Here is a 22,573-nt window from a genome sequence, read left to right as displayed (position 1 = left end):
GAACAAACCCCAGTCAGCGGCAAGAGGAGTGAACAGTGACCGGCTGGACCGCAGGATGCGGCACAGGATGTGATGACATGTGAACGTTTTAGATTTACGTAGTCCACGGGAACCAGCGAATGCGAGGAACACCTGGGGAAGGCGGTGACCAAGATTAGTGTCGGTAAATTCAGGGACACTGGATGCATATCTGGCAGGATGCGTTGGCCCGGCCCGGAAATCGGCATGGTCCCGGCCTGCAAGACCATCAGCAGGCCGGGGCCATTAGAGGGAGCAGCATGCGGCGGTACCACTGCAGGGAGCAGCATGTGCTGCTGCAGGAGGGCGACGGCTGATTTCAGTGCGGGCAGGTACAGCAGGAATGGCGAGACCGGGACGAAGGAGTGGCAACAGCTCGTAGAGGGACTTGATCGGGACCCAGGAGAGACGCGAGTCTGGGGCCCGGAAGAGGCGCGGGCCCAGGGGCAGCACGAGCCAGCCCACACTGCGATATGTGTGCACATTGGGTCCGTGCAGCAGAGCTGGTCTCCAGTTGTCTTGGCTAATCCTTGCCACTGGACCAAGACCTAGCTCTGTCAAGTCCGTGTGGAGGCTGGGCCGGCCACCACGTTAAAAAAATCAACACACAGGCATCTTCCAGCCTTCAGGATGTAGTTTGGGATTTGGAATATCAGGTCCTTCATTGAAACACCTGTAAACTCATCCCTTTTCGGTGTGGAAGCAAGTCATCCTCATTTCGAGGGACTGCCTATGATGATGATGATCTGGCAGGGGAAGAAGCTCCCAAGGGCTTTGCAAGATGTGGGTGAGTTTTCAAACACAGATCACCTGGCATATCACAGGGAAGCAGTTCTGCACTAAATATCCAGCCAGTATAAAGTGTGAAGCACCAACACAGGCAACTGAGAGGCATCAGGGCCTCCCAGTGTCACATTGACAAGCAGTGGGTAATCCAGCACGTTCTCCATCCTCTATCTCGGGTGGTGGGGGGCGGGGCTGTAGGAGATTACAGAGATAGGGAGGGGCGAGGCCATGGAGGGAATTGAAAATAAGGATGAGCATTTTGAAATCGAGGTGTTGTTTAACTGGAAGCCAATGTAGGTCTGAGCACAGGGGTGATGGGTGAGCGGGACTTGGTGCGAGTTAGGACATGGGCAGCCGAGTTTTGGATCACCTGTATTTTACGTCTGGTAGAATGTGGGAAACCAGCCAGCAGTGCGCTGGAAGAGTCAGGTCTAGAGATCCATTAGAGATCCACTGCGCTCCTCTAATTCTGCCCTCCTAAGCATCCCTGATTATAATCACTCAACCATTGGTGGCCGTGCCTTCTGTTGCCTGAGCCCCAAGCTCTGAAACTCCCTGCCTAAACTTCTCCGCCTCTCTACCTCCCTTTCCTCCTTCAAGACGCTCCTTAAAACCTACCTCTTTGATCAAGCTTTTGGTCACCTGCACTAATTTCTACTTATGTGGCTTGGTGTCAAATTATTAGTGCATAATACTCGTGAAGCGCCTTGGGACGTTTCACTACGTTAAAGGCGCTATATAATTACAAGTTGCTGTTGTGATAGACTGCTAAGTTTGTTACTGATGGATTTAGCTCGCGCTAACAGCGGTGTGTGGAAGAATACAGAATGGAACGAAGCCGAGGGGAGGCTGTGCCTGCGGCCTAGCAGCATACTGTGGATCACCCCACCTCAGGAAGGCCCAATCTCAGGCTGTGCCTGTGGTGAGAGAGAGAGAGAGAGAGAGGTAGACAGAGCTGGACCTTGGTAACTGGGGTGTGTTGCTAAGGGTGTAGCGAGGATGCAACGTGCATCGGACACACTCTGCCTGCCTGAGTTTTCAAGCAGACAGCCGGCCGAGCGAGAATAAAATCCTGGCCCGGACACATCAACCAGTCTCTGCCACCCGGTTGGATACGGAGTGACTGAATCTGAGGGTATTACAGGGAGGATCCGCCGGATATATTCCTGCACAACAGCTCGGAATATTTTCACATGTCTTCAGAACCGTCTGGGCCACAACGGACTCCTGCGTTTTAGTTGTTCATTTCCCATCAAGGCAGCAACTGAATTTACACATGCAGAATGCGCCATAGCTGCAGTGTGTACCACCGTAAACATTCACTCCCTCCATCACCAGCATACTGTGACTGCAGTGTGTACCATCTACAAGATGCACTGCAGCAGCTCGCCAAGGCTTCTTCAGCAGCACCTCCCAAACCCGCGACCTCTACCACTAGGACAAGGGCAGCAGGCGCATAGGAACACCATCACCTCCAAGTCACACACACACATTCCGGACATGGAAATATATCGCTATTCCCTCATCGTCGCTGGGTCAAAATCCTGGAACTCCTTCCCCAACAACACTGTGGGAGTACCTTCACCACACGGACTGCAGCGGTTCAAGAAGGCGGCTCACCACCACTTTCTCAAGGGCAATTAGGGTTGGGGAATAAATGCTGGCCTTGGCAGCGATGCCCACATCCTAGAAACAATTTTTTTTTTTTTTTTTTTTTAAAGTGAATGGGGCCAAGCTATCTACAGTGAGGGAAAATCAGCAAAAAAAATAAAATATATACAACAGTGTAACAAGATGGCTCTGGCAGCACAGGAAGAGCACTGTTAGAGGGTGCCAGGGCTAGGCAGTGACAAGCAACCAAACAACCATTTCCCACACGATGGATTCAGTAATGGAGATGCAAACGATTTATTTTCCCTTTACAGCTCCCTATCCTCCCTTGAACGTGTGGCAACAAGGAAGCAAAGCTCTCTCGGTTAAATGTGCTACTATTTTAGTGAGACCCATAGCAGTGTCACATAGTTGGGTTCCAAGTGCCTGCCCCCCCCCTCCCCTTGCCACTGTGAGATAGGCAAAACAGCCTCTACCTCCACCCCCCGCCCCATTACTTTTTTGAAAAGCAATACTCGGCAACCCTGATCGGTGCGTACAAATCACCACGGGTAAAAGACAATGGGAATCTACCCCGAGACATTTAAAATATACATTAAAAAAAATGGAATCAAGTTTGAACATTAGCACGGAGACCTTGACATACATGTGATGTAGGAAACCAGCGTTTCTGTGCTTGTTTAAGAGGATCCATTTTGACATTATTTGCTTCAAAGCCAATACCATGGGAACCTTGGTTACCAGTAATTAGACTGTTCATTCACCCCCACACTTGCAAATTGGAAGACAACAAGGAAAAGCAATTTGTCATGACAACCAGTCAGAATGTGTTAACTGTGACCTATGACCTATTTCGTGTAGGATGGACACATCAGCAGCCAGACAGTGGTAGCTTATACAGAGGGCTCATCCAAGGAGACCAGACTCCTCCTTTGGGACTAGTGAGCAGAAGGAGGGGGCTTCTTAAAAACTTACCAGCGCCACAGGCACATGTCCAAGGGGAAAGGGTCACTCAGGGTGGGGAAATATTCCCTTCATGGTTAGCGGGGGGACCCCTGAGAAAACCCCCAAAAAGCAATTTGAAAATGGGCTCTTCAACGCCGATGGAAACCCGAGATCTACGCTCAAGGATTCTGGCCTTTGTACCCGAGAGCTCGGTGCAATGTCCTTTGGGTCTGTGCAGATACAGGAGAAAAAAGGCTAAAAACAAAAGAAAAAAAACCTCTTCTCAACCGTAAAGTTTTATAATGCTCCCACCACCCCACCCCCGCCTCGAAATGAACTATTCCAGTTGATGAGGTCATATGTTGAACAGCCAAAGTGAGACTTCATTGATGAGGTCAGTGGCACAATCCATTGAGAGCAGAGGGGAAGGAGGAACACAAGTCTCGTCAATAAATGGAAGGCAGTCTTGGGTTTTTAAAACTTGTGAACACGGCTTCTCGAATGAAATGTTGATCCAGGGTGGCTGCCTCTGAGCCAAGCAGGTTGGCTTTTGGCACCCGGCCTCCATGTCGCTATCTTGCACAAACCCCAGCGTTTCCGTTACCCGGACCACCACTACATCTGCCAGCCGCTGACTCCAGGGGATGCCTGCAGCAAGGCCGATGACGGAGACAGGACCAAAATTGCGCTTGGCCGTGGATTGAAGAACGATCCCATTATTCTCTTCCGAGGACGTGAAGACGACAAATGAAGAAAACGGGAGAGCAACTTGAAACCGCCAATTATCGTGGCTCCGCCCATCGACAACCTTTCCCTTTCCATTATTTTTTTTGCACCATAGTCTGCTGCAGTCAAGAGTTCATCTCACTCCAGGGAGATCCATTTAGAATTGGAAAAGATGCCATTTAAAAAAAAAAATTTTTTTTTCTCTTTTTTTTGTTTGTTAAAAAAATGTTTTAAAAGTTCTATACACAGCTGCCTGGCGACAAAGTCCGGGGAGAGGTCAAAGGTTAAGTATCGGGACGTCAAACAGGTCGCAAACGCCTTCACTGTCGTCGAGGTTGAAGTAATAGTCGTGGTCTCCCGGTGGCGGAGAGAGCCTCAGCAGCGGAGCGAAAACTGCGAGGGAAACAGAACGGGCAAGGTGGTCACACAGACATTCGCAGGGCATGGTAGCCCAGGTCACACCCAAGGTCAGACCTCCCGGGTAACTGCACTCAAAAAGGGAGGTCATGTATACAGGACTGTCCACCTGTCCCACACAGGGGTCGAGTCCAACCTTCCCTCATAGGGTTGCCCCCCCCTCCCCCAAGTGGTGCGCTCCAAACTTTCCTCATAGGGTTCCCCCCCCCTCCCCTCAAAGTGGTGCGCTCCAACCTTCTCTCATAGGGTACCCCCTCCCAAAGTGGTGCACTCCAGCCTTCCCTCAGGGCTGTGCCCCTCCCGTGGGGAATCTTTCATCCCTCGGTCCAGTACTCCCCCGGTCTAAAAGTCTCACCTTCTGAGGACATCAGCTCATCTATGAGGTCAGAATCCATACATTCTGCAAAAACAAAAACAAAGCATGTCCCAACATACTGCAGGGGTACACATTCATTTATCGCGTGCAATCTACAGCACAGAAACGGGTCAACACCGCTTCCCACTTTGTGCCAGTCCCAGGAACTAATTATCAGGGTGCTGTAGAGAACAAGTTGTGTCCAATCATTCCCAACACAAGCAAATGGTGCTACAACCTCACCCATTTCCACCCAGCTTTAGTCTTTTATTGAGGGCCTCCCCTCCCCCTCGGCACCGACTCCCTGCTGGGGTACATTCCACAGACATGGCTCACTTCCCAATACCTCATCCTGAGAGGCCAGCATTGCCTCAGTGGGTCAACTCTGACTCAGAGGGCTGTGGGTTCAAGTCCTGCTCCAGATACATGAACACATAATCCAGGGTACATTCTTTCAGATGAGACGTTAAACCGAGGCCCCGTCTGCCTTCCCAGGTAGACATAAAACATCCCATGGCACTATTTCGAAGAGCAGGGAAGTTCCCTCCGGAGACCTGGCCAATGGTTACCCCTCAACCAAAGTTCACAGATTATCTGGAAATCATCATGTTGCTGTTTGTGGGAGCTTGCTGTGCGCAAATCGACTGCTGCGTTTCCCACAATGAAGCGGTGACCACACTTCAAAAAGTACTTCATTGGCTGTAAAGCGCTTCGGGGAGTCCTGAGATTGTGAAAAGTGCGATAGAAACACCAGCAGGGTGACGATTCCTCAGCGTAACCACCCCCCAAATGTGGAAAGCTTTAAGGAAAGAGCAAAACCTGGGCATGAGTTGGGGGAATTTGCAACATCACAGAATCATAGAAAATTACGACACTGGCCATTCGGCCTATCGTGTCCATGCCGGCCGGCCAAGAGCTATTCAGCCTAATCCCACTTTCCAGCACTAGATCTGTAGCCCTGTAGGTTACGGCTCTTCAAGTGCACATCCAAGTACTTTTAAAATGTGGCGAGGGTTTCTGCCTCTACCCTCTGGGTGATTTTTTTCCCCTCATCTCCCCACTAATCCTACCAATTATTTTAAATCTATGCCCCCTGGTGTTGACCCCTCTGTTAAGGGAAATAGGGTCCTTCCTATCCACGCTATCTAGACCCCTCATAATTTTATACACCTCAATCAAATCTCCACTCAGCCTCCTCTGTTCCAAGGAAAACAACACCAGCTTATCCAATCTTTCCTCATAGCTAAAATTCTCCAGTCCTGGCAATATCCTCATAGATCTTCTCCGTACCCTCTCTAGTGCAATCACATCTTTCCTGCAACGTGGTGACCAGAACTGTACGCAGTACTCTAAGCTGTGGTCTAACTAGTGTTGTATACAGTTTTAGCATAACTTCCCTGCTTTTATAGTCTATGCCTTAGCTAATAAAGGAAAGCAATCCGTATGTCTTTTTAACTACCTTATTGACCAATGCGGTTACCTTTAAGGATCTATGGACAAGCACTCCAAGGTCCCTCTGTTGCTCCAAACCTCTCAGTATCCTCCCATTTATTGTGTCAATAAATTATTTATCCTGCTCACCCATCACCCCTGTGCTCGCTGACCTACATTCCGGTTAAGCAACACTTCGATTTCAAAATTCTCATCCTTGTTTACAAATCACTCCATGGCCTCGCCCCTTGCTATCTCTAATCTCCTGCAGCCTCACAACCCCCTGAGATTCTGAGCATCCCTGGTTATAATTGCCCAACCATTGATGGCCGTGCCTTCAGCTGCTTGGGCCCCAAGCTCTGGAACTCCCTCCCTAAACCTCTCCGCTTCTCTTTCCTCCTTCAAGATGATCCTTAAAACCTACATCTTTAACCAAGCTTTTGGTCACTTGCGCTAATTTCTTATGTGGCTCGGTGTCAAATTTATTGTTTTGTCTTATAACACTGCTGTGAAGCACCTTGGGACGTTTTACTACGTTAAAGGTGCTATATAAATAAAAGTTGTTGTTGTGTATTCCCTTGCCTTGTTGCACCTCCCCAAATGCATTACCTCACACTTCTCCGGATTGAATTCCATTTGCCACTGCTCTGCCCAGTCTATTGATATCCACCTGCAGTCCTACAGCTTTCAACCACACGGCCAATGTGTGTATCATCTGCAAATTTCTTTATCATGCCCCTTACATTTAAGTCTAAATCATTTATACTACAAACAGCAAGGGACCGAGTACTGAGCCCTGTGGAACCCCACTGGAAACAGCCTTCCAGTTGCAAATACACCCATCTTTGGTTCCTTTGCTTCCTGCCACTGAGTCAATTTTGGATCCAACTTGCCACTCCCTGGGATCCCATGGGCTTTTACTTTTCTGACCAGTCTGCTCTAGGGGACCTTATCAAAGGCCTTGCTAAAATCCATGTAGACTACATCAAACTCACTACCCTCATCAACACTCCTGGTTACCTCCTCAAAAAATTCAATCAAGTTAGTCAGACGCAACCTTCCCTTAACAAATCCATGTTGACTGTCCTTGATTAATACTCTGTTGTTCTAAAATGAAGATTTATCCTGTCCCTCAGAATTGATTCCAATAACTTGCCACCGCCGAGGTTAAACTAACTGGCCTGTAATTACCCAGTTTATCCCTTCCTCCCCTTTATAAACAATGGTACAATGCTAGCAGTTGAGATTTACAAACGAGGGCAAGTCTCCCCCTTGAAAGGGAATAAGAAGGGTTTGAAATGGGGTAGGTGGGAGTCCCAGAGCCAGCAACCACCTGATTGGGCAGCAGCAGACTAACCGGGGGTGGGGTGCAGACTGGGGCTGGACAGGAAAAAACACACGCGCTCAGCCCCAGTTTAGCAGCAGGGACTTTCCAGATTAGAGCGGACGGTTAATGAACCGTTAAACTTACACAAAAGCGCGTTATCCCACCAAGAACGAAAACAAGCAGAAACTACGAGGCGAAACAGGACAGTTGGGGAGTGCGAACATCTGTAGCAAACAACAGCTGGACCAACAGCCAGAGAGCTCGGTGACTTCTGATCAGAAGGGATCGGCTTATCTGGTGCAGTGACCCATGACCTCCGCTTACAGCCAGCCCAGACACACATGGTGAAGGCCTCACTCTCCCCCCTTACTGATGTGGGGGGGGGGGGGGGGGTTGGCGGAGTTTGAACCCGGCTCCCAGTGATCCTGAGCCACACACGATCCAATCTTCTTCTTAGGCATTCCCTCGGAGTCGAGGATGACTTGCTTCCACACTAAAAATGAGTTCTCAGGTGTCTGATGAGTCCGACGCGGGACATACAGTCTCTGCCACTGGTGGTTGAAGGGACGTTGGTTGGAGTGTTTGGGTTGTCACGCGTTCCTTCCGCTGTTTGCACTTGGTGCCCGCTGGCTCCCGGCGAAGAGACTCTACGTGTTCGGCACCTTCCCGGATTATCCTCTTCCACTTTGAATGATCTTACGCCAGGGATTCCCAGGTGTCGATGGGGATGTTGCACTTTATCAAGGAGGCTGTGAGCGTTTCCTCTGCCCAATTGGGACTCGCTTGCCGTGTTGGAGCTCAGAGTAGAGCGCTTGTTTAGGGAGTCTTATATCAGGCATGCAGACAATGTGGCCCGCCCAACGGAGCTAATCGAGCGTGGTCAATGCTTTGATGCTGGCCTGAGCTAGAACACTGACCAATGGATTTGCAGGATCTTGCAGAGGTAGCGTTGGTGGTACTTTTCCAATGCTTTGATGTGCCTGCTGTATATAGTCCATGTCTTTGAAGCATATAGGAGGGCAAGTATCACTACTGCTCTGTAGACCATGAGCTTTGTACCGGTGTTAAAGTTCTGGTCTTCAAACACTCTAGTCGTTAGGCGACCAAAGGCAGCGTTGACACACTGGAGGCGGTGTTGGACCTAGTCATCGACATCGGAACCTTGTTGACAGTAGGTTCCCAAGGTAAGGAAAATGATCCACTTTGTCCAAGGCCTCATTGTGGATTTTGATAATCAGGGGGCAGTGCTGTATGGCGGGGGCAGGTTGGCAGAGGACCTTTGTCTTATGGATGTTTAGTGCAAGACCCATCCATGCTCTCGTACGTCTCGGTGAAAGTGTTGATGATGACTTGGAGATCGGCCTCAGTGTGCGCAGACACAAGCATCGTCTGCGTACTGTAGTTCGATGACAGAGGATGGGATGGTCTTGGATCTGGCCTGGAGACGGCGGCGGTTGAACAGTTACCCGTTTGTTCTGTAAATTAGCTCCACTCCAGCGGGGAGTTTGCGGAGGGCGAGATGGAGCATTGCAGCAAGGAAGATCGAGAACAGCGTTGGTGCGATGACGCAGCCTTGCTTCACCCCGGTCCGGACATGAATTGGGTCTGTGGTGGATCCGTTGGTCAGGATCACGGCTTGTATGTCATCATGAGGCAGCGGAGGATGGTGACAAACTTTTGAGGACAGCCGAATTTGAAGAGGACGCTCCATAATCCCTCACGGTTGAAAGTGTCGAAGGTTTTTGTGAGGTCAAAGGCGGCCATGTACAGTGGTTGCTGCTGTTCCCTGCATTTCTCTTGTATCTGCTGTGGGCTTAAGCATGTCCATTGTGCCCCTTAATGGGTGGAATCTGCATTGCGACTCTGGGAGGAGCTCTTCTGCCACGGGGAGAAGGCGATTCAGAAGGATTCCTGCGTTAACTTTCCCTGTGGTAGACAGCAGGGAAACTCTCCTGTAGTTACCGCAATTGGACTTGTCGCACTTCTTGAAGATGGTCACGATTACAGCATCCGAGATCCCCTGACGTGCTCTCCTCCTTCCAAATAAGAGAAATGACCTCATGTATTCGCGGCAATAATGCTTCTCCACCATGCTTTAAGTGCTTCAGCGGGGATTCCATCTGCTCCGGAGGTCTTGTTGTTCTTCAGTTGTCGGATGGTGTTTTCAACCTCGTGCCCCTCGGGCTGGAGTTGTGCTGGGATGGTGGCGGTTAGCCTGCTGCTGGATGGAGTCGAGGACACCAACGTCAAAGATATAGAGTCTCGGTTGAGGAAATCCTCGAAGTGCTCCTTCCAGTTGCTGACTGCCTCTCTGTCCTTGATTAGCGCCTCTCTGTCCTTGATTAGCACCTGTCCGTCCTTGGCCCACAGTGGGGTAGGACCTTGAGCACTTGGGCTGTAGGTGGCCTTGACTGCGGTGAGGAATCCTCGCACGCTGTGGCTGTCGGCTAGTTGCTGGATCTCCTGTGCTTTCTCCACCCACCATCTGTTCTTTAGGTTACAAATTTTTTGTTGGACCTCGGCCTTCAGACATCTGTAGAGCGGCTTTCTTGCTCTCGAGTTGTCTTGCTGCTTCCCTGGTCGCTCTCATCGAACCAGTCTTGGCGTTTCCTGGTCGAGTGACCGAGCATCTCTTCACAGGTGCTGATTATGGAGGCCTTGAAGGCCGACCAGGCGCTATGGACACTCTGTCTCTGGATCACAGAGTCGCCAAGTTGGCAGTGAGGCCATGGCTGAATAGGGCTTCCTTAGCAGGGTGTTGGAGTGCTCTAGTGTCGATTTTCCTGCAGTAGTGTTTCTTTTGCTGCTGCTGTTTTGGGGCTACATTGATGGGACATCACCGAGCGGATTAGGCGGTGGTTCGTCCAGCAGTCGTCAGCTCCTGTCCTTGCGGTCCCTCGCTTGGATGATGACGTAGTCTAACAGATGCCAGTGTTTGGATCGAGGGTGTTGCCAAGACAATTTGTACTTGTGTCTCTGACAGAACAAGGTGTTGGTTATGACAAGACTATGTTCTAAGCATTTCGTCAGGAGTAGGGTGCTGCTGGAGTTGGGTTTACCCTACCCCCCCCTCTGCCGATCACATCTCCAACTCTGCCGTTAAAGTCGCCGAGGAGGATCAGCTTGTCGCCCGTTGGAACTCGGGAGAGGGATTGTTCGAGGCTGGAGTAGAATTCCTCTTTGGTCTCGTCTGTAGGGTCCAGTGTTGGGGCGTACGCATTGATGACCGTAGAACACTGGTTCCAGGCTAGGGTGAGTCGAAGGGTCATGAGGCGTTCATTTATCCCAGAAGGGGAGTCTCAGATGGCCAACTAGCTCATTTTTTTATGGCGAAGCCTACTCTATGGAGGCGGCATTCTCCTTCTGGTTTACCTTTCCAGAAGGTGGCGTAACCACCACTTGTTCCTTGATCTGGCCTTCCCCGCCCGCTGGGTCTCGCTTAGGGCGGCGATGTCTACGTCGAAACGTCTGAGCTCCCGGGCAACTATAGCAGTAAGGCGTTTCAGTCTGTCGCTGCTGGGGTTTATCCATGAGGGTTCTGACATTCCAGATCCCAAACTTCATTTTGAAGGGTGGAAGATGCCTGTGTGTGGATTTTTTTTTATTTTTTTAAACGTGGGGTGGCCGCTGCACACCAGCCACCACAGGGCTTGACAGAGCAAGGTCTTGGTCCAGTGGCAAGGGGATCCAAGACGATTGGAGAACAGGTTCTGCCGCATGTGCCTAGTACACACAAACATACTCCTACTGTCCTCCTTCCCACAGGACCTCTCTCCCTGGAATTCAAAGTCTGCAGCGTGGGCCCGTGCTGCGCCTCCCCTTGGGGCCCACGCTGCAGACTTTGAATTCCAGGTGGGAGGGGGTTTCACTCTGCCTCCACCCCAGGCTGTATCTGGCGCAGCAGCACTCAATGCTGGCACGGGTCCCACTCAACTGACACAACTTGCTCCCACAATCCAAACCCTGTGCCATAAATTCCCCCTAATTACCCGGAGAAAATAAAACTGAAAACAAACAAAAAAAAAAATGCCTCGTCTCAACCCTTAAAATTGACTGTTTTATAATGCCTTGAAATGGACTATTCCACTTGATGAGGTCACATGTTGAACAGCCAATGGAAGGAGATATCGATACTTAATTGATGAGATCGGTGGCACAAACCATTGAGAGTAGAGGGTGAAGAAACACAATAAATGGAAGGCAGTCCTGGGTTTTTAAAAACTGGTGATCATGAAACGTTAACCCAGAGTGGCTGCCTCGAGCCACGGTCAGGAATTCTTGGTCTGCAAGCCATTAATTCATCAGCATAAAGACAGACTTGCATTTGTATAGAGCCGTTACAATTTCAGGACCTCGCAAAGCACTCCAGCCAATGAAGCACTTCTGAATTGTCGTCACTGTTGTAATGCAGGAAACACCAATTTGCGAACAGAAAGATTCCACACCCAAGGTAACTAGGGAACCATTGACGAAACAAAGAATAAACCCTTGCTAAGAACCCATGTGTCTTGCAGATGTTGGCCATCCCAAGTCCCAGCAACGACTCTCTGTCTCAGTGCTGGAGCGGTTTAATGTGGCTCAGTGGGTCTGCAGTGAATGGGACCCGCCCGAGACTCCCCTCCCAGTTACCAGGTTGGCTTTAGGGGACACTCCAGGATGAAGGCCTACTGTAGTGAGGCACTGCGTTCGACAACCACAAGATCGAGTCCAATTTATTTTAGACTTGATCTCACCGTACCACCGTGCGGGCAGTCACATGACTGCAGACGCCATACTCATTAAACCTCAGCTCTCCCAGCACCCAAAACGAGGCTTTCAAACAGGCTGGGGGACAGCGGGACAAGGGGGACGGAGCGAGTGCAGAACAACGGCCCAGGAGTATTCCTTCACACAGATCAAGGGCTGCAACGAGTGAGCAGGAAGGCCGGCTGAAGTTAAGAGGCAGCCAGACGTTGTGATGGGAGATGATGGGGTTGGTATTCAGGATGAATTGTCCCGGATACCAACCCCAAGGTAGATACAGAGGGGATGTTTCCCCTCTTGGGGAAATCTAGAACTAGGGAGGCATAGTTTCAGAATAAGGGGTCTCCCGTTTAAGACAGAAACTGAGGAGGAATTTCTTCTCTCGGAGGGTCGCGAATCTGTGGAATTCTCTACCCCAGAGAGCTTTGGAGGCTGGGTCCTTGAATATATTTAAAGTGGAGATAGACAGATTTTTGAACGATAAGCGAGTCAAGAGTTATGGGGAGCGGGCAGGGAAGTGGAGTTGAGGCCAAGATCAGATCAGCCATGATCTTATTAAATGGCGGAGCAGGCTCGAGGGGCCAAATAGCCTACTCCTCCTCCTATTTCTTATGAATGGGCTACAGGGCATCCTCGTTCATTAGAACCAAGCTCTTGAGTTCCATTGACCAAGTTGCAGTTGTGCGACTGAACAGCAGAGGGCGGCAGCATTTTGGGTTTGCTCAGGAGCTCAAACGGAGAGGAGAGGAGAGGAGGCGGAACAAAAAGTATTTTAAACCCGGGCTGCACAGAGCGAGAAGGCCCCAGAATGTGGGGTCCGGTTTCCGCGGAGGTAGCTGTTCTCTGGGCTGTAACTGCCCTCGGTGTTCCAGGGGATGCTGGAGATTAGCCAGGGCTCCTCTGAGTGAGAGTTGAGCAACCCGTGAGGTCAGAAGCAGGAAGCAGGTTCAGCCCCGGCTGGAAGGGTAAGCTCCACTTCCCCCCGCCGCCCAGTCGAATAGCCCACGGATAACGAATGGACATGCGGGTGAGTGGTCGGAGGGAACCCGGTGCTTGTGAAATTGCTCTCCAGGCAGGGATAAACGCCTTCAAGAGAGGAAGGGAGAAAGAAAAGGCAGAGCCACAGAGCGACCAGGGCCCGGGCAGAGCCACAGAGTGACCAGGGCCCGGGCAGAGCCACAGAGCGACCAGGGCCCGGGCAGAGCCACAGAGAGGACCCGGGTCCAGGACTAGCTGAACGAGCAAGGCCAGTGTGAACCAGTTGGAGACGCACAGCTCCCCAATCACAGTGAAAGCTGCACTCAGTCACACCTACCTTTAGTGGGGGCAAACATCTCCGTTAACTCTTTCGGAAATTCCAATTCTGTGAAGGGAAAACCACAACACTGAGTTATCTCAAGAAAAGTGTTGGAGAGCGAGGTGGGGAGGAGGAGGAGAGAGCGGGGGGGGGGGGGGGGGGGAGGAGAAAGAGGGGAGGGGGGGGAGAAAGAGGGGAAGGGGGGGGAGAAAGAGGGGAAGGGGGGGGAGAAAGAGGGGAAGGGGGGAGAAAGAGGGGAAGGGGGGAGAAAGAGGGGAAGGGGGGAGAAAGAGGGGAAGGGGGGAGAAAGAGGGGAAGGGGGGAGAAAGAGGGGAAGGGGGGAGAAAGAGGGGAAGGGGGGAGAAAGAGGGGAAGGGGGGAGAAAGAGGGGAAGGGGGGAGAAAGAGGGGAAGGGGGGAGAAAGAGGGGAAGGGGGGAGAAAGAGGGGAAGGGGGGAGAAAGAGGGGAAGGGGGGGAGAAAGAGGGGAAGGGGGGGAGAAAGAGGGGAAGGGGGGGAGAAAGAGGGGAAGGGGGGGAGAAAGAGGGGAAGGGGGGGAGAAAGAGGGGAAGGGGGGGAGAAAGAGGGGAAGGGGGGGAGAAAGAGGGGAAGGGGGGGAGAAAGAGGGGAAGGGGGGGGAGAAAGAGGGGAGGGGGGGAGAAAGAGGGGAAGGGGGGGGAGAAAGAGGGGAAGGGGGGGAGAAAGAGGGGAAGGGGGGGAGAAAGAGGGGAAGGGGGGAGAAAGAGGGGAAGGGGGGAGAAAGAGGGGAAGGGGGGAGAAAGAGGGGAAGGGGGGAGAAAGAGGGGAAGGGGGGGAGAAAGAGGGGAAGGGGGGGAGAAAGAGGGGAAGGGGGGGAGAAAGAGGGGAAGGGGGGGAGAAAGAGGGGAAGGGGGGGAGAAAGAGGGGGAGAAAGAGGGGAAGGGGGGGAGAAAGAGGGGAAGGGGGGGAGAAAGAGGGGAAGGGGGGGAGAAAGAGGGGAAGGGGGGGAGAAAGAGGGGAAGGGGGGGAGAAAGAGGGGAAGGGGGGGAGAAAGAGGGGAAGGGGGGGAGAAAGAGGGGAAGGGGGGGAGAAAGAGGGGAAGGGGGGGAGAAAGAGGGGAAGGGGGGAGAAAGAGGGGAAAGGGGGGAGAAAGAGGGGAAGGGGGGGAGAAAGAGGGGAAGGGGGAGAAAGAGGGGAAGGGGGGAGAAAGAGGGGAAGGGGGGAGAAAGAGGGGAAGGGGGGAGAAAGAGGGGAAGAGAAAGAGGGGAAGGGGGGGAGAAAGAGGGGAAGGGGGAGAAAGAGGGGAAGGGGGAGAAAGAGGGGAAGGGGGGAGAAAGAGGGGAAGAAAGAGGGGATGGGGGGGGAGAAAGATGGGAAGGGGGTGAGAAAGAGGGGAAGGGGGTGAGAAAGAGGGGAAGGGGGTGAGAAAGAGGGGAAGGGGGGAGAAAGAGGGGAAGGGGGGAGAAAGAGGGGAAGGGGGGAGAAAGAGGGGAAGGGGGGAGAAAGAGGGGAAGTGGGGGAGAAAGAGGGGAGAAAGAGGGGAAGGGGGAGAAAGAGGGGAAGGGGGAGAAAGAGGGGAAGGGGGAGAAAGAGGGGAAGGGGGGGAGAAAGAGGGGAAGGGGGGGAGAAAGAGGGGAAGGGGGGCAGAAAGAGGGGAAGGGGGGCAGAAAGAGGGGAAGGGGGCAGAAAGAGGGGAAGGGGGGAGAAAGAGGGGAAGGGGGAGAAAGAGGGGAAGGGGGAGAAAGAGGGGAAGGGGGAGAAAGAGGGGAAGGGGGGGAGAAAGAGGGGAAGGGGGGAGAGAAAGAGGGGAAGGGGGGAGAGAAAGAGGGGAAGGGGGGAGAGAAAGAGGGGAAGGGGGGAGAGAAAGAGGGGAAGGGGGGGGAGAAGGGAAAGGGATCTGAGCAAGTGCAAGTGCAAGTGCCAACATGCAGGAGTGCCACCCCTCCAGTAGGGGCTGTTGGCCCTTTAACCAGCACCAGACTGACATTGCAGAGGGGCTGCTGTCACAGCCCCTGGTTTAGAGTGGGGCCTGGCAGAGGCAGGATGAGCGACCACTTTGTGCAGAGGGCTTCGGATTACCAAACAATCCAGGAGAAAACCCTTTCTGTTCAACAGCCCTGACAATAAAGACAGAACCTTGCGTGTGGATGGGGGGAGTGTGTGTCAGGTCCTGCCCTCGCCCAGTCAACACTTGCTGCAGTTACAGCAACATCTTCCTTCAAATTAGGAAGTGGTTGAACATTAGGTACATGAGCACAGGACCCGCCTGCCTGTCGCACACTGTCTGCTGGGTGTAACGGTTCTTCAACACAGGATACAGGTTCAGCACCTGTGTGTCTTTCATCCCCCTAACCCCACCCACCCCTACCTCCTGCACCTCAGGTAGCAGTTCATCGCCTCAGCACGGGGGTTTTAAAGGGACAGGCCGTGTCACGATTTTGACGGTTAGGTTGGTAGCTTTGAGCTTCACCCATTGGTCTGGTTGGTAACTGGCCCTCCTGGGGCAGTGCTGATCCCTACAGGCCAGGAAAGCCCCCTGCTCGGACGCTGAATTGGTTGATCTCATGAGGGCGACACGGAGGGTAGCACAATGGAACTCTGGGCTCCTGACCACTGCAACGTTCACCTGCATCGGTGTTGGGCGGGGGTGAGGGGGGGGGCAGGTCCGGTTTGGCTGCAAGGCCCCTCACCCAACCAATCACGCAGGGCGATCTTCCCTCCCGTGGCCCCCGGCTCTTCCCCCACGCCCTCTGTCTCTCCGCCATTCAATGAGATCATGGCCGATCTACTCCTACTCTACTTTCCTGCACTGTCACCATATCCCTTGATCTCCTTAATATTCAAAAAGCTACCGATCTGTCCTGAATATACCAGTCCCACCCACCCTTTCCTCCAACCACTGTCTGTCCCACCTGTGACAGAGACTGTAATTCCCATATTGGACTGTTCAGTCACCTAAGAACTCATTTTTGGAGTGGAAGCAAGTCTTCCTCAATTTCGAGGGACTGCTGATGATGATGATGAGGCCGTGAATTCCAGATCCTAGCCATCCGCTGCGTACAGATGTTTTTCTTCGTGTCGCCTTTGGTTCTTCTGCCAATCACCTTAAATCTGTGTCCTCTGGTTCTCGACACTTTCATCAATGGGAACAGTTCCTCTCTATCTACTCTGTCCAAACCCTCATGATTTTGAGCACCTTGATCAAACCTCCTCTCAACTTTCTTTGCTCTAAAGAAAACAACCCCAGCTTAACTGAAGTCCCTCATTCTCGTACAACTTTTCTGCACCCTCTCTAAGGCCTTCACATCCTTCCTAAAGTATAACGCCCATTCAATGAGATCATGGCTGATCTTCTACCTCAACTCCACTTGCCCGATATCCCCATATCCCTTGATTCCCTTTATATTCAAAAATCTGTCGATCTCTGTCTTGAATATACTCAACGACTGAGCCTCCACAGCCCTCTGGGGTAGAGAATTACAGAGATTCACCACCCTCTGAGTGAAGAAGTTTCTCCTCATCTCAGTCCTAAATGGCCGACCCCTTATTCAGAGGGCAGTTAAGAGTCAACCACATTGCTGTGGGTCTGGAGTCACATATAGGCCAGACCAGGTAAGGACAGCAGATTTCCTTCCCTGGAGGACAACAGTGAACCAGATGGGTTTTTAACAACAATCTGGTAGTTTCATGGCCACCATTACTGATACTAGCTTTTTATTCCAGATTTCTCTCTCAACGGGAGGCCCACCTCCTTCGCTGCAGGCTACCTGCTCAATGCATTTACTTTCTACGTATGTGAAGGGCAAATAGCGTTGCGGTTCAGTGCTACTGAAGCCAGGGATAGCAAGCACACGTCTCCTGCTTGTATAACTCAACACCAAACTACCTTGGAAGGGTTTGGAGTGAAGCCTTGGCCTTCTTCCGGGCTTCCACTCCACACCTCGGGCTCAGCTTGCCAAAAGCAGGAAAAGCCAGACATCCTGACCCTTGCCCTCTGAACCCTGCCCTCGCTGCTCCGTCACACCAAGGGGGCAGGGGGACAGAAAGCAGTGGTTATATTACTGCCAGAAAAGGTGTGGGCCCAGGGACAGCACGGGCCAGCCCACACTGCGATACGAGGGACCGTCTATGATGATGATGCTCTCATAATGCAGAGAATGGGAGCTCAAAGCCCACACTGGCAGATTGTGAATTTGAAATCAAGGTTTTTAAAAATCTGGAAATAAAAAGCTGGGATCAGTAGAAATGACCATGAAGCTGTCAGATTGTTAAAAACCCAACGGGTTCACGAATGTCCTTTAGGGAAGGAACCCTGTTGTCCCAACTGGGCCTGGTCTATAGAGGTGGGGGGCATTTAACTGCCCTCTGAAACGGCCTAGCAAGACACACAGTTGTATACAACTTTGAGGGAAACGAGGGATGGGAATAAATGCCAGCCTTGTTCATAACGGATAATAAATGACACAACTTGTGTTCACATAGCACCTTTAACGTAGTGAAACGTCCCAAGGTGCTTCACACGAGCACTGAGATTTGTTTTTTAAAGCCTGGGTTGAAGTCCTTCCTCAGATAACCACCGTTACCAAGAAACATCACGGTTTCCTCCCCAGAAACCCAATCTGCCCATGACGAGACGTGGACCAGACTGCCGGAAAGCCTGTCATTCTAAGGCAAGTAAGTCTCGGCAAGCATCGCCAACTGACCCACTCCGACTTGGGCCCAGAAAAACGGTCTGACTTAGGGACCAAGAGAGACAGAGGGTGTGGGGGAAGGGCCGGGGGTCACAGGAGGGATGATCAATCACCCTGCGTGATTGGTCAGGTAAGGGTTCGGATATGGCGAGACCTATGATGCAGGACAGGCCCTTTTCCCTGCACCGGGTCGATCCACCAGGATGTACTGCACGCTGTGCCAGATGGCTGCCATGGGGACGGCCACCACACCCCCCCACTCTCACCCTCAGAAGATAACGTCATCATGGCAGGCTGCCAGCAGGCCGCCACCAGGATAGACCTGGTACCAACCGCCCCTGCGTCAGCTGGAGTGACAAGACACGATGACGGGTCAATCAGTTAGGGTCGCGGGACCGAGCGCTGCCTCGGAAACCGGAGCGGGGCCACAGGACGCCGGGTGCCAACAGAAACACAAAGGTGAGGAGAATGCGTCTCTGTACGCACGGACACAGGCGGCGGTCGGGAAGAGGAGCTGGCTCGAGTGTGCTGCCCCTGCACTCAAACAACCCGTGGACAGTGCATGAAGAATACGAACTGACACTCGCGGCACCCAGCGAGTCGGCACCTTCACCTCAGGACACGGACCATCTAACTGGAAGGCGCTACGTTAAAGTTGCTATAGAATTATAAGTTTTTGTTGCAGTCACAGGATACGACAATGGGGTTGTTGACAATTTAGAGACCGAGGTGGTGGTGAGGTAGAGCTGGGTGTCAGCAGTGTACACGTGGAACCTGATGTTTTTGGATGCAACCTGTAGATGAGAAATAGGAGGGGGCCAGGGATAGATCCTTGGGGGACACCAGAGGTAACGATGTGGGGGTGGGAAGAGAAGCCATTGCAGGTGATTCTCTGACTACGATTAGATAGATAAGAATGGAACCAGGCGAGTGCAGTCCCACCCAGCTGGATGACGGTGGAGAGGCTTTGGAGAAGGATGGAGTGGTGAACCGTGTCAAAGGCTGCAGACAAGCCAAGAAGGACGGGGAGGGATAGTTTGCCTTTGTCACAGTCACAAAGGATGTCATTTGTGACTTCAATCAGAGCCGTTTCTATACAGTGGTGGGAGGGGAAACTGGATTGGAGGCATTCAAACATGGAGTTCCGGGAAAGATAGGCACGGATTTTGGAGGCGACAACACATTCAAGGAGTTTGCAAGGACGGAGGTCAAGGCCTGTTTTTTCGAGGAGGGGATGATGACAGCAGATTTGAGGGTGAAGGGGACAGTACCCAAGGAGAGAGAAGCATGAACAATGTCAGCTAACTATTGTGCCGTGCAGCTTATCCTGTTCAGCTTTGGTGTGTACCATCTGCAAAGTTGGCTAATCTGCTCGTGACTCCAAGTGCCAGTGAAGCAGAGTTCAGACAAAATCTCCCAACTGCTTCAGCCTTCTCACAACAAACGGGAGCAGATAGCAGTAAAAAAAACTAACTCACCCACTGACAGTGCGGATTTGATTGGTACAAAGGAGGTAGTGGGGTTGGATAAAGACGTGCTGCTGTCCAATGAGGCTGAAGATTCTAGCGGCTGCGTTTCCATGGTTACGGTCTGAGTGGCAGGCGTTGGCACCAGATTGAGGGGCTCCAGGCTTAAGACACTGCTGGTGTTGCTGTGGGATTCCTGCACTGAGGCACTCGGCACTATGGGGCAGAGGGAGGGGAGGAAATGAACAGTATTAGTAGCCACAGCAAAACAAACCTTTCCCAAGCCCAACAGAACCCGAGTTGGCAGCTCCTGCCCGTGGTGTTCAATGCACTGTGACAGGGCCTTCTGTACAAGTGACTGCCTGAAGGAGGGCCGGATACCAGCCAGATAGTTGATTGTAGGTCACAGCGCGTTCAAAGGGCATCACCACCCTCATTCCACACATACCACTGATAACTAGGCTTCCTGTTCAACTTATATTTTAATGAAATCCCCCAAACCTGTTTTTCCCTGTCTGGAAAAACCCTTGTAAAAGGCAAGAACAGGCAGCGAGGGGGAGGGGGAGGGGAGAGGCAGAGGCGGAGGGGACGGAGGCAGAGGCAGAGGCGGAGGCGGAGGGGACGGAGGCAGAGGCAGAGGCGGAGGGGACGGAGGCAGAGGCAGAGGCGGAGGGGACGGAGGGAGGGGAGAGGCGGAGGGGACGGAGGGAGGGGAGAGGCGGAGGGGACGGAGGGAGGGGAGAGGCGGAGGGGACGGAGGGAGGGGAGAGGCGGAGGGGACGGAGGGAGGGGAGAGGCGGAGGGGACGGAGGGAGGGGAGAGGCGGAGGGGACGGAGGGAGGGGAGAGGCGGAGGGGACGGAGGGAGGGGAGAGGCGGAGGGGACGGAGGGAGGGGAGAGGCGGAGGGGACGGAGGGAGGGGAGAGGCGGAGGGGACGGAGGGAGGGGAGAGGCGGAGGGGACGGAGGGAGGGGAGAGGCGGAGGGAGGGGAGAGGCGGAGGGAGGGGAGAGGCGGAGGGAGGGGAGAGGCGGAGGGGACGGAGGGAGGGGAGAGGCGGAGGGGACGGAGGGAGGGGAGAGGCGGAGGGGACGGAGGGAGGGGAGAGGCGGAGGGGACGGAGGGAGGGGAGAGGCGGAGGGGACGGAGGGAGGGGAGGGGAGGGGCGGAGGGGACGGAGGGAGGGGAGGGGCGGAGGGGACGGAGGGAGGGGAGAGGCGGAGGGGACGGAGGGAGGGGAGAGGCGGAGGGAGGGGAGAGGACGGAGGGAGGGGAGAGGCGGAGGGGACGGAGGGAGGGGAGAGGCGGAGGGGACGGAGGGAGGGGAGAGGCGGAGGGGACGGAGGGAGGGGAGAGGCGGAGGGGACGGAGGGAGGGGAGAGGCGAGGGGACGGAGGGAGGGGAGAGGCGGAGGGGACGGAGGGAGGGGAGAGGCGGAGGGGACGGAGGGAGGGGAGAGGCGGAGGGGACGGAGGGAGGGGAGAGGCGGAGGGGACGGAGGGAGGGGAGAGGCGGAGGGGACGGAGGGAGGGGAGAGGCGGAGGGGACGGAGGGAGGGGAGAGGCGGAGGGGACGGAGGGAGGGGAGAGGCGGAGGGGACGGAGGGAGGGGAGAGGCGGAGGGGACGGAGGGAGGGGAGAGGCGGAGGGGACGGAGGGAGGGGAGAGGCGGAGGGGACGGAGGGAGGGGAGAGGCGGAGGGGACGGAGGGAGGGGAGAGGCGGAGGGGACGGAGGGAGGGGAGAGGCGGAGGGGACGGAGGGAGGGGAGAGGCGGAGGGGACGGAGGGAGGGGAGAGGCGGAGGGGACGGAGGGAGGGGAGAGGCGGAGGGGACGGAGGGAGGGGAGAGGCGGAGGGGACGGAGGGAGGGGAGAGGCGGAGGGGACGGAGGGAGGGGAGAGGCGGAGGGGACGGAGGGAGGGGAGAGGCGGAGGGGACGGAGGGAGGGGAGAGGCGGAGGGGACGGAGGGAGGGGAGAGGCGGAGGGGACGGAGGGAGGGGAGAGGCGGAGGGGACGGAGGGAGGGGAGAGGCGGAGGGGACGGAGGGAGGGGAGAGGCGGAGGGGACGGAGGGAGGGGAGAGGCGGAGGGGACGGAGGGAGGGGAGAGGCGGAGGGGACGGAGGGAGGGGAGAGGCGGAGGGGACGGAGGGAGGGGAGAGGCGGAGGGGACGGAGGGAGGGGAGAGGCGGAGGGGACGGAGGGAGGGGAGAGGCGGAGGGAGGGGAGAGGCGGAGGGGAAGGAGGGAGGGGAGAGGCGGAGGGGACGGAGGGAGGGGAGAGGCGGAGGGAGGGAGAGGCGGAGGGGGAGGGAGGGAGAGGCGGAGGGGAAAGGAGGGAGAGGCGGAGGGGGTGGGAGGGAGAGGCGGAGGGGGAGGGAGGGAGAGGCGGTTGGGAAAGGAGGGAGAGGCAGATGGGAAAGGAGGGAGAGGCGGAGGGGGAGGGAGGGAGAGGCGGAGGGAGGTAGAGGCAGAGGGAGGGAGCGGCAGTGGGAGGAAGAGAGAGGCATAGGAGAGGGAGAGGCATAGGAGAGGCAGAGGGAGGGAGGGAGAGGCATAGGAGAGGCAGAGGGAGGGAGGGAGAGGCATAGGGAGGGAGAGGCAGAGGGAGGGAGGGAGGGAGGACAATGTTTAATCAATGGAATGACACACACTCCAAACTTCCTGCATCCACCAGATTTCATTGGTGAGATGTGTATTTTATTCGAAAGAAATTAAAACTCTAATGGTGCAATGCACATGTGTGTTGCCTGGCAGCCAGTGCCATGTGTGATAGGAACGTCTAG

The 22,573-nt window shown here is 54.1% G+C and overlaps 1 protein-coding gene across 1 annotated transcript in view; it reads right to left on the bottom strand.

Annotated features, from left to right (window-relative positions):
- Positions 1 to 2,935: 2,935 nt before the first annotated feature.
- The window catches only part of e2f4 (E2F transcription factor 4), a 51,045-nt gene continuing 31,407 nt past the window's right edge, over positions 2,936 to 22,573 (bottom strand). The window contains exons 3-6 of the mRNA XM_070896801.1: positions 19,803 to 20,152; positions 13,675 to 13,722; positions 4,859 to 4,903; positions 2,936 to 4,479 (exon numbers count right to left, since the gene is read on the bottom strand). Of these exons, the coding sequence (XP_070752902.1) occupies positions 4,364 to 4,479; positions 4,859 to 4,903; positions 13,675 to 13,722; positions 19,803 to 20,152 (559 nt within the window). The 3' untranslated portion in view covers positions 2,936 to 4,363. The remainder of the gene's footprint in view (positions 4,480 to 4,858; positions 4,904 to 13,674; positions 13,723 to 19,802; positions 20,153 to 22,573) is intronic.

The sequence above is a fragment of the Pristiophorus japonicus genome, chromosome 13 (assembly GCF_044704955.1).
Source record: "Pristiophorus japonicus isolate sPriJap1 chromosome 13, sPriJap1.hap1, whole genome shotgun sequence".
NCBI lineage: Eukaryota > Metazoa > Chordata > Chondrichthyes > Pristiophoridae > Pristiophorus > Pristiophorus japonicus.
This window is presented reverse-complemented; position numbering and strand designations above follow the sequence as displayed.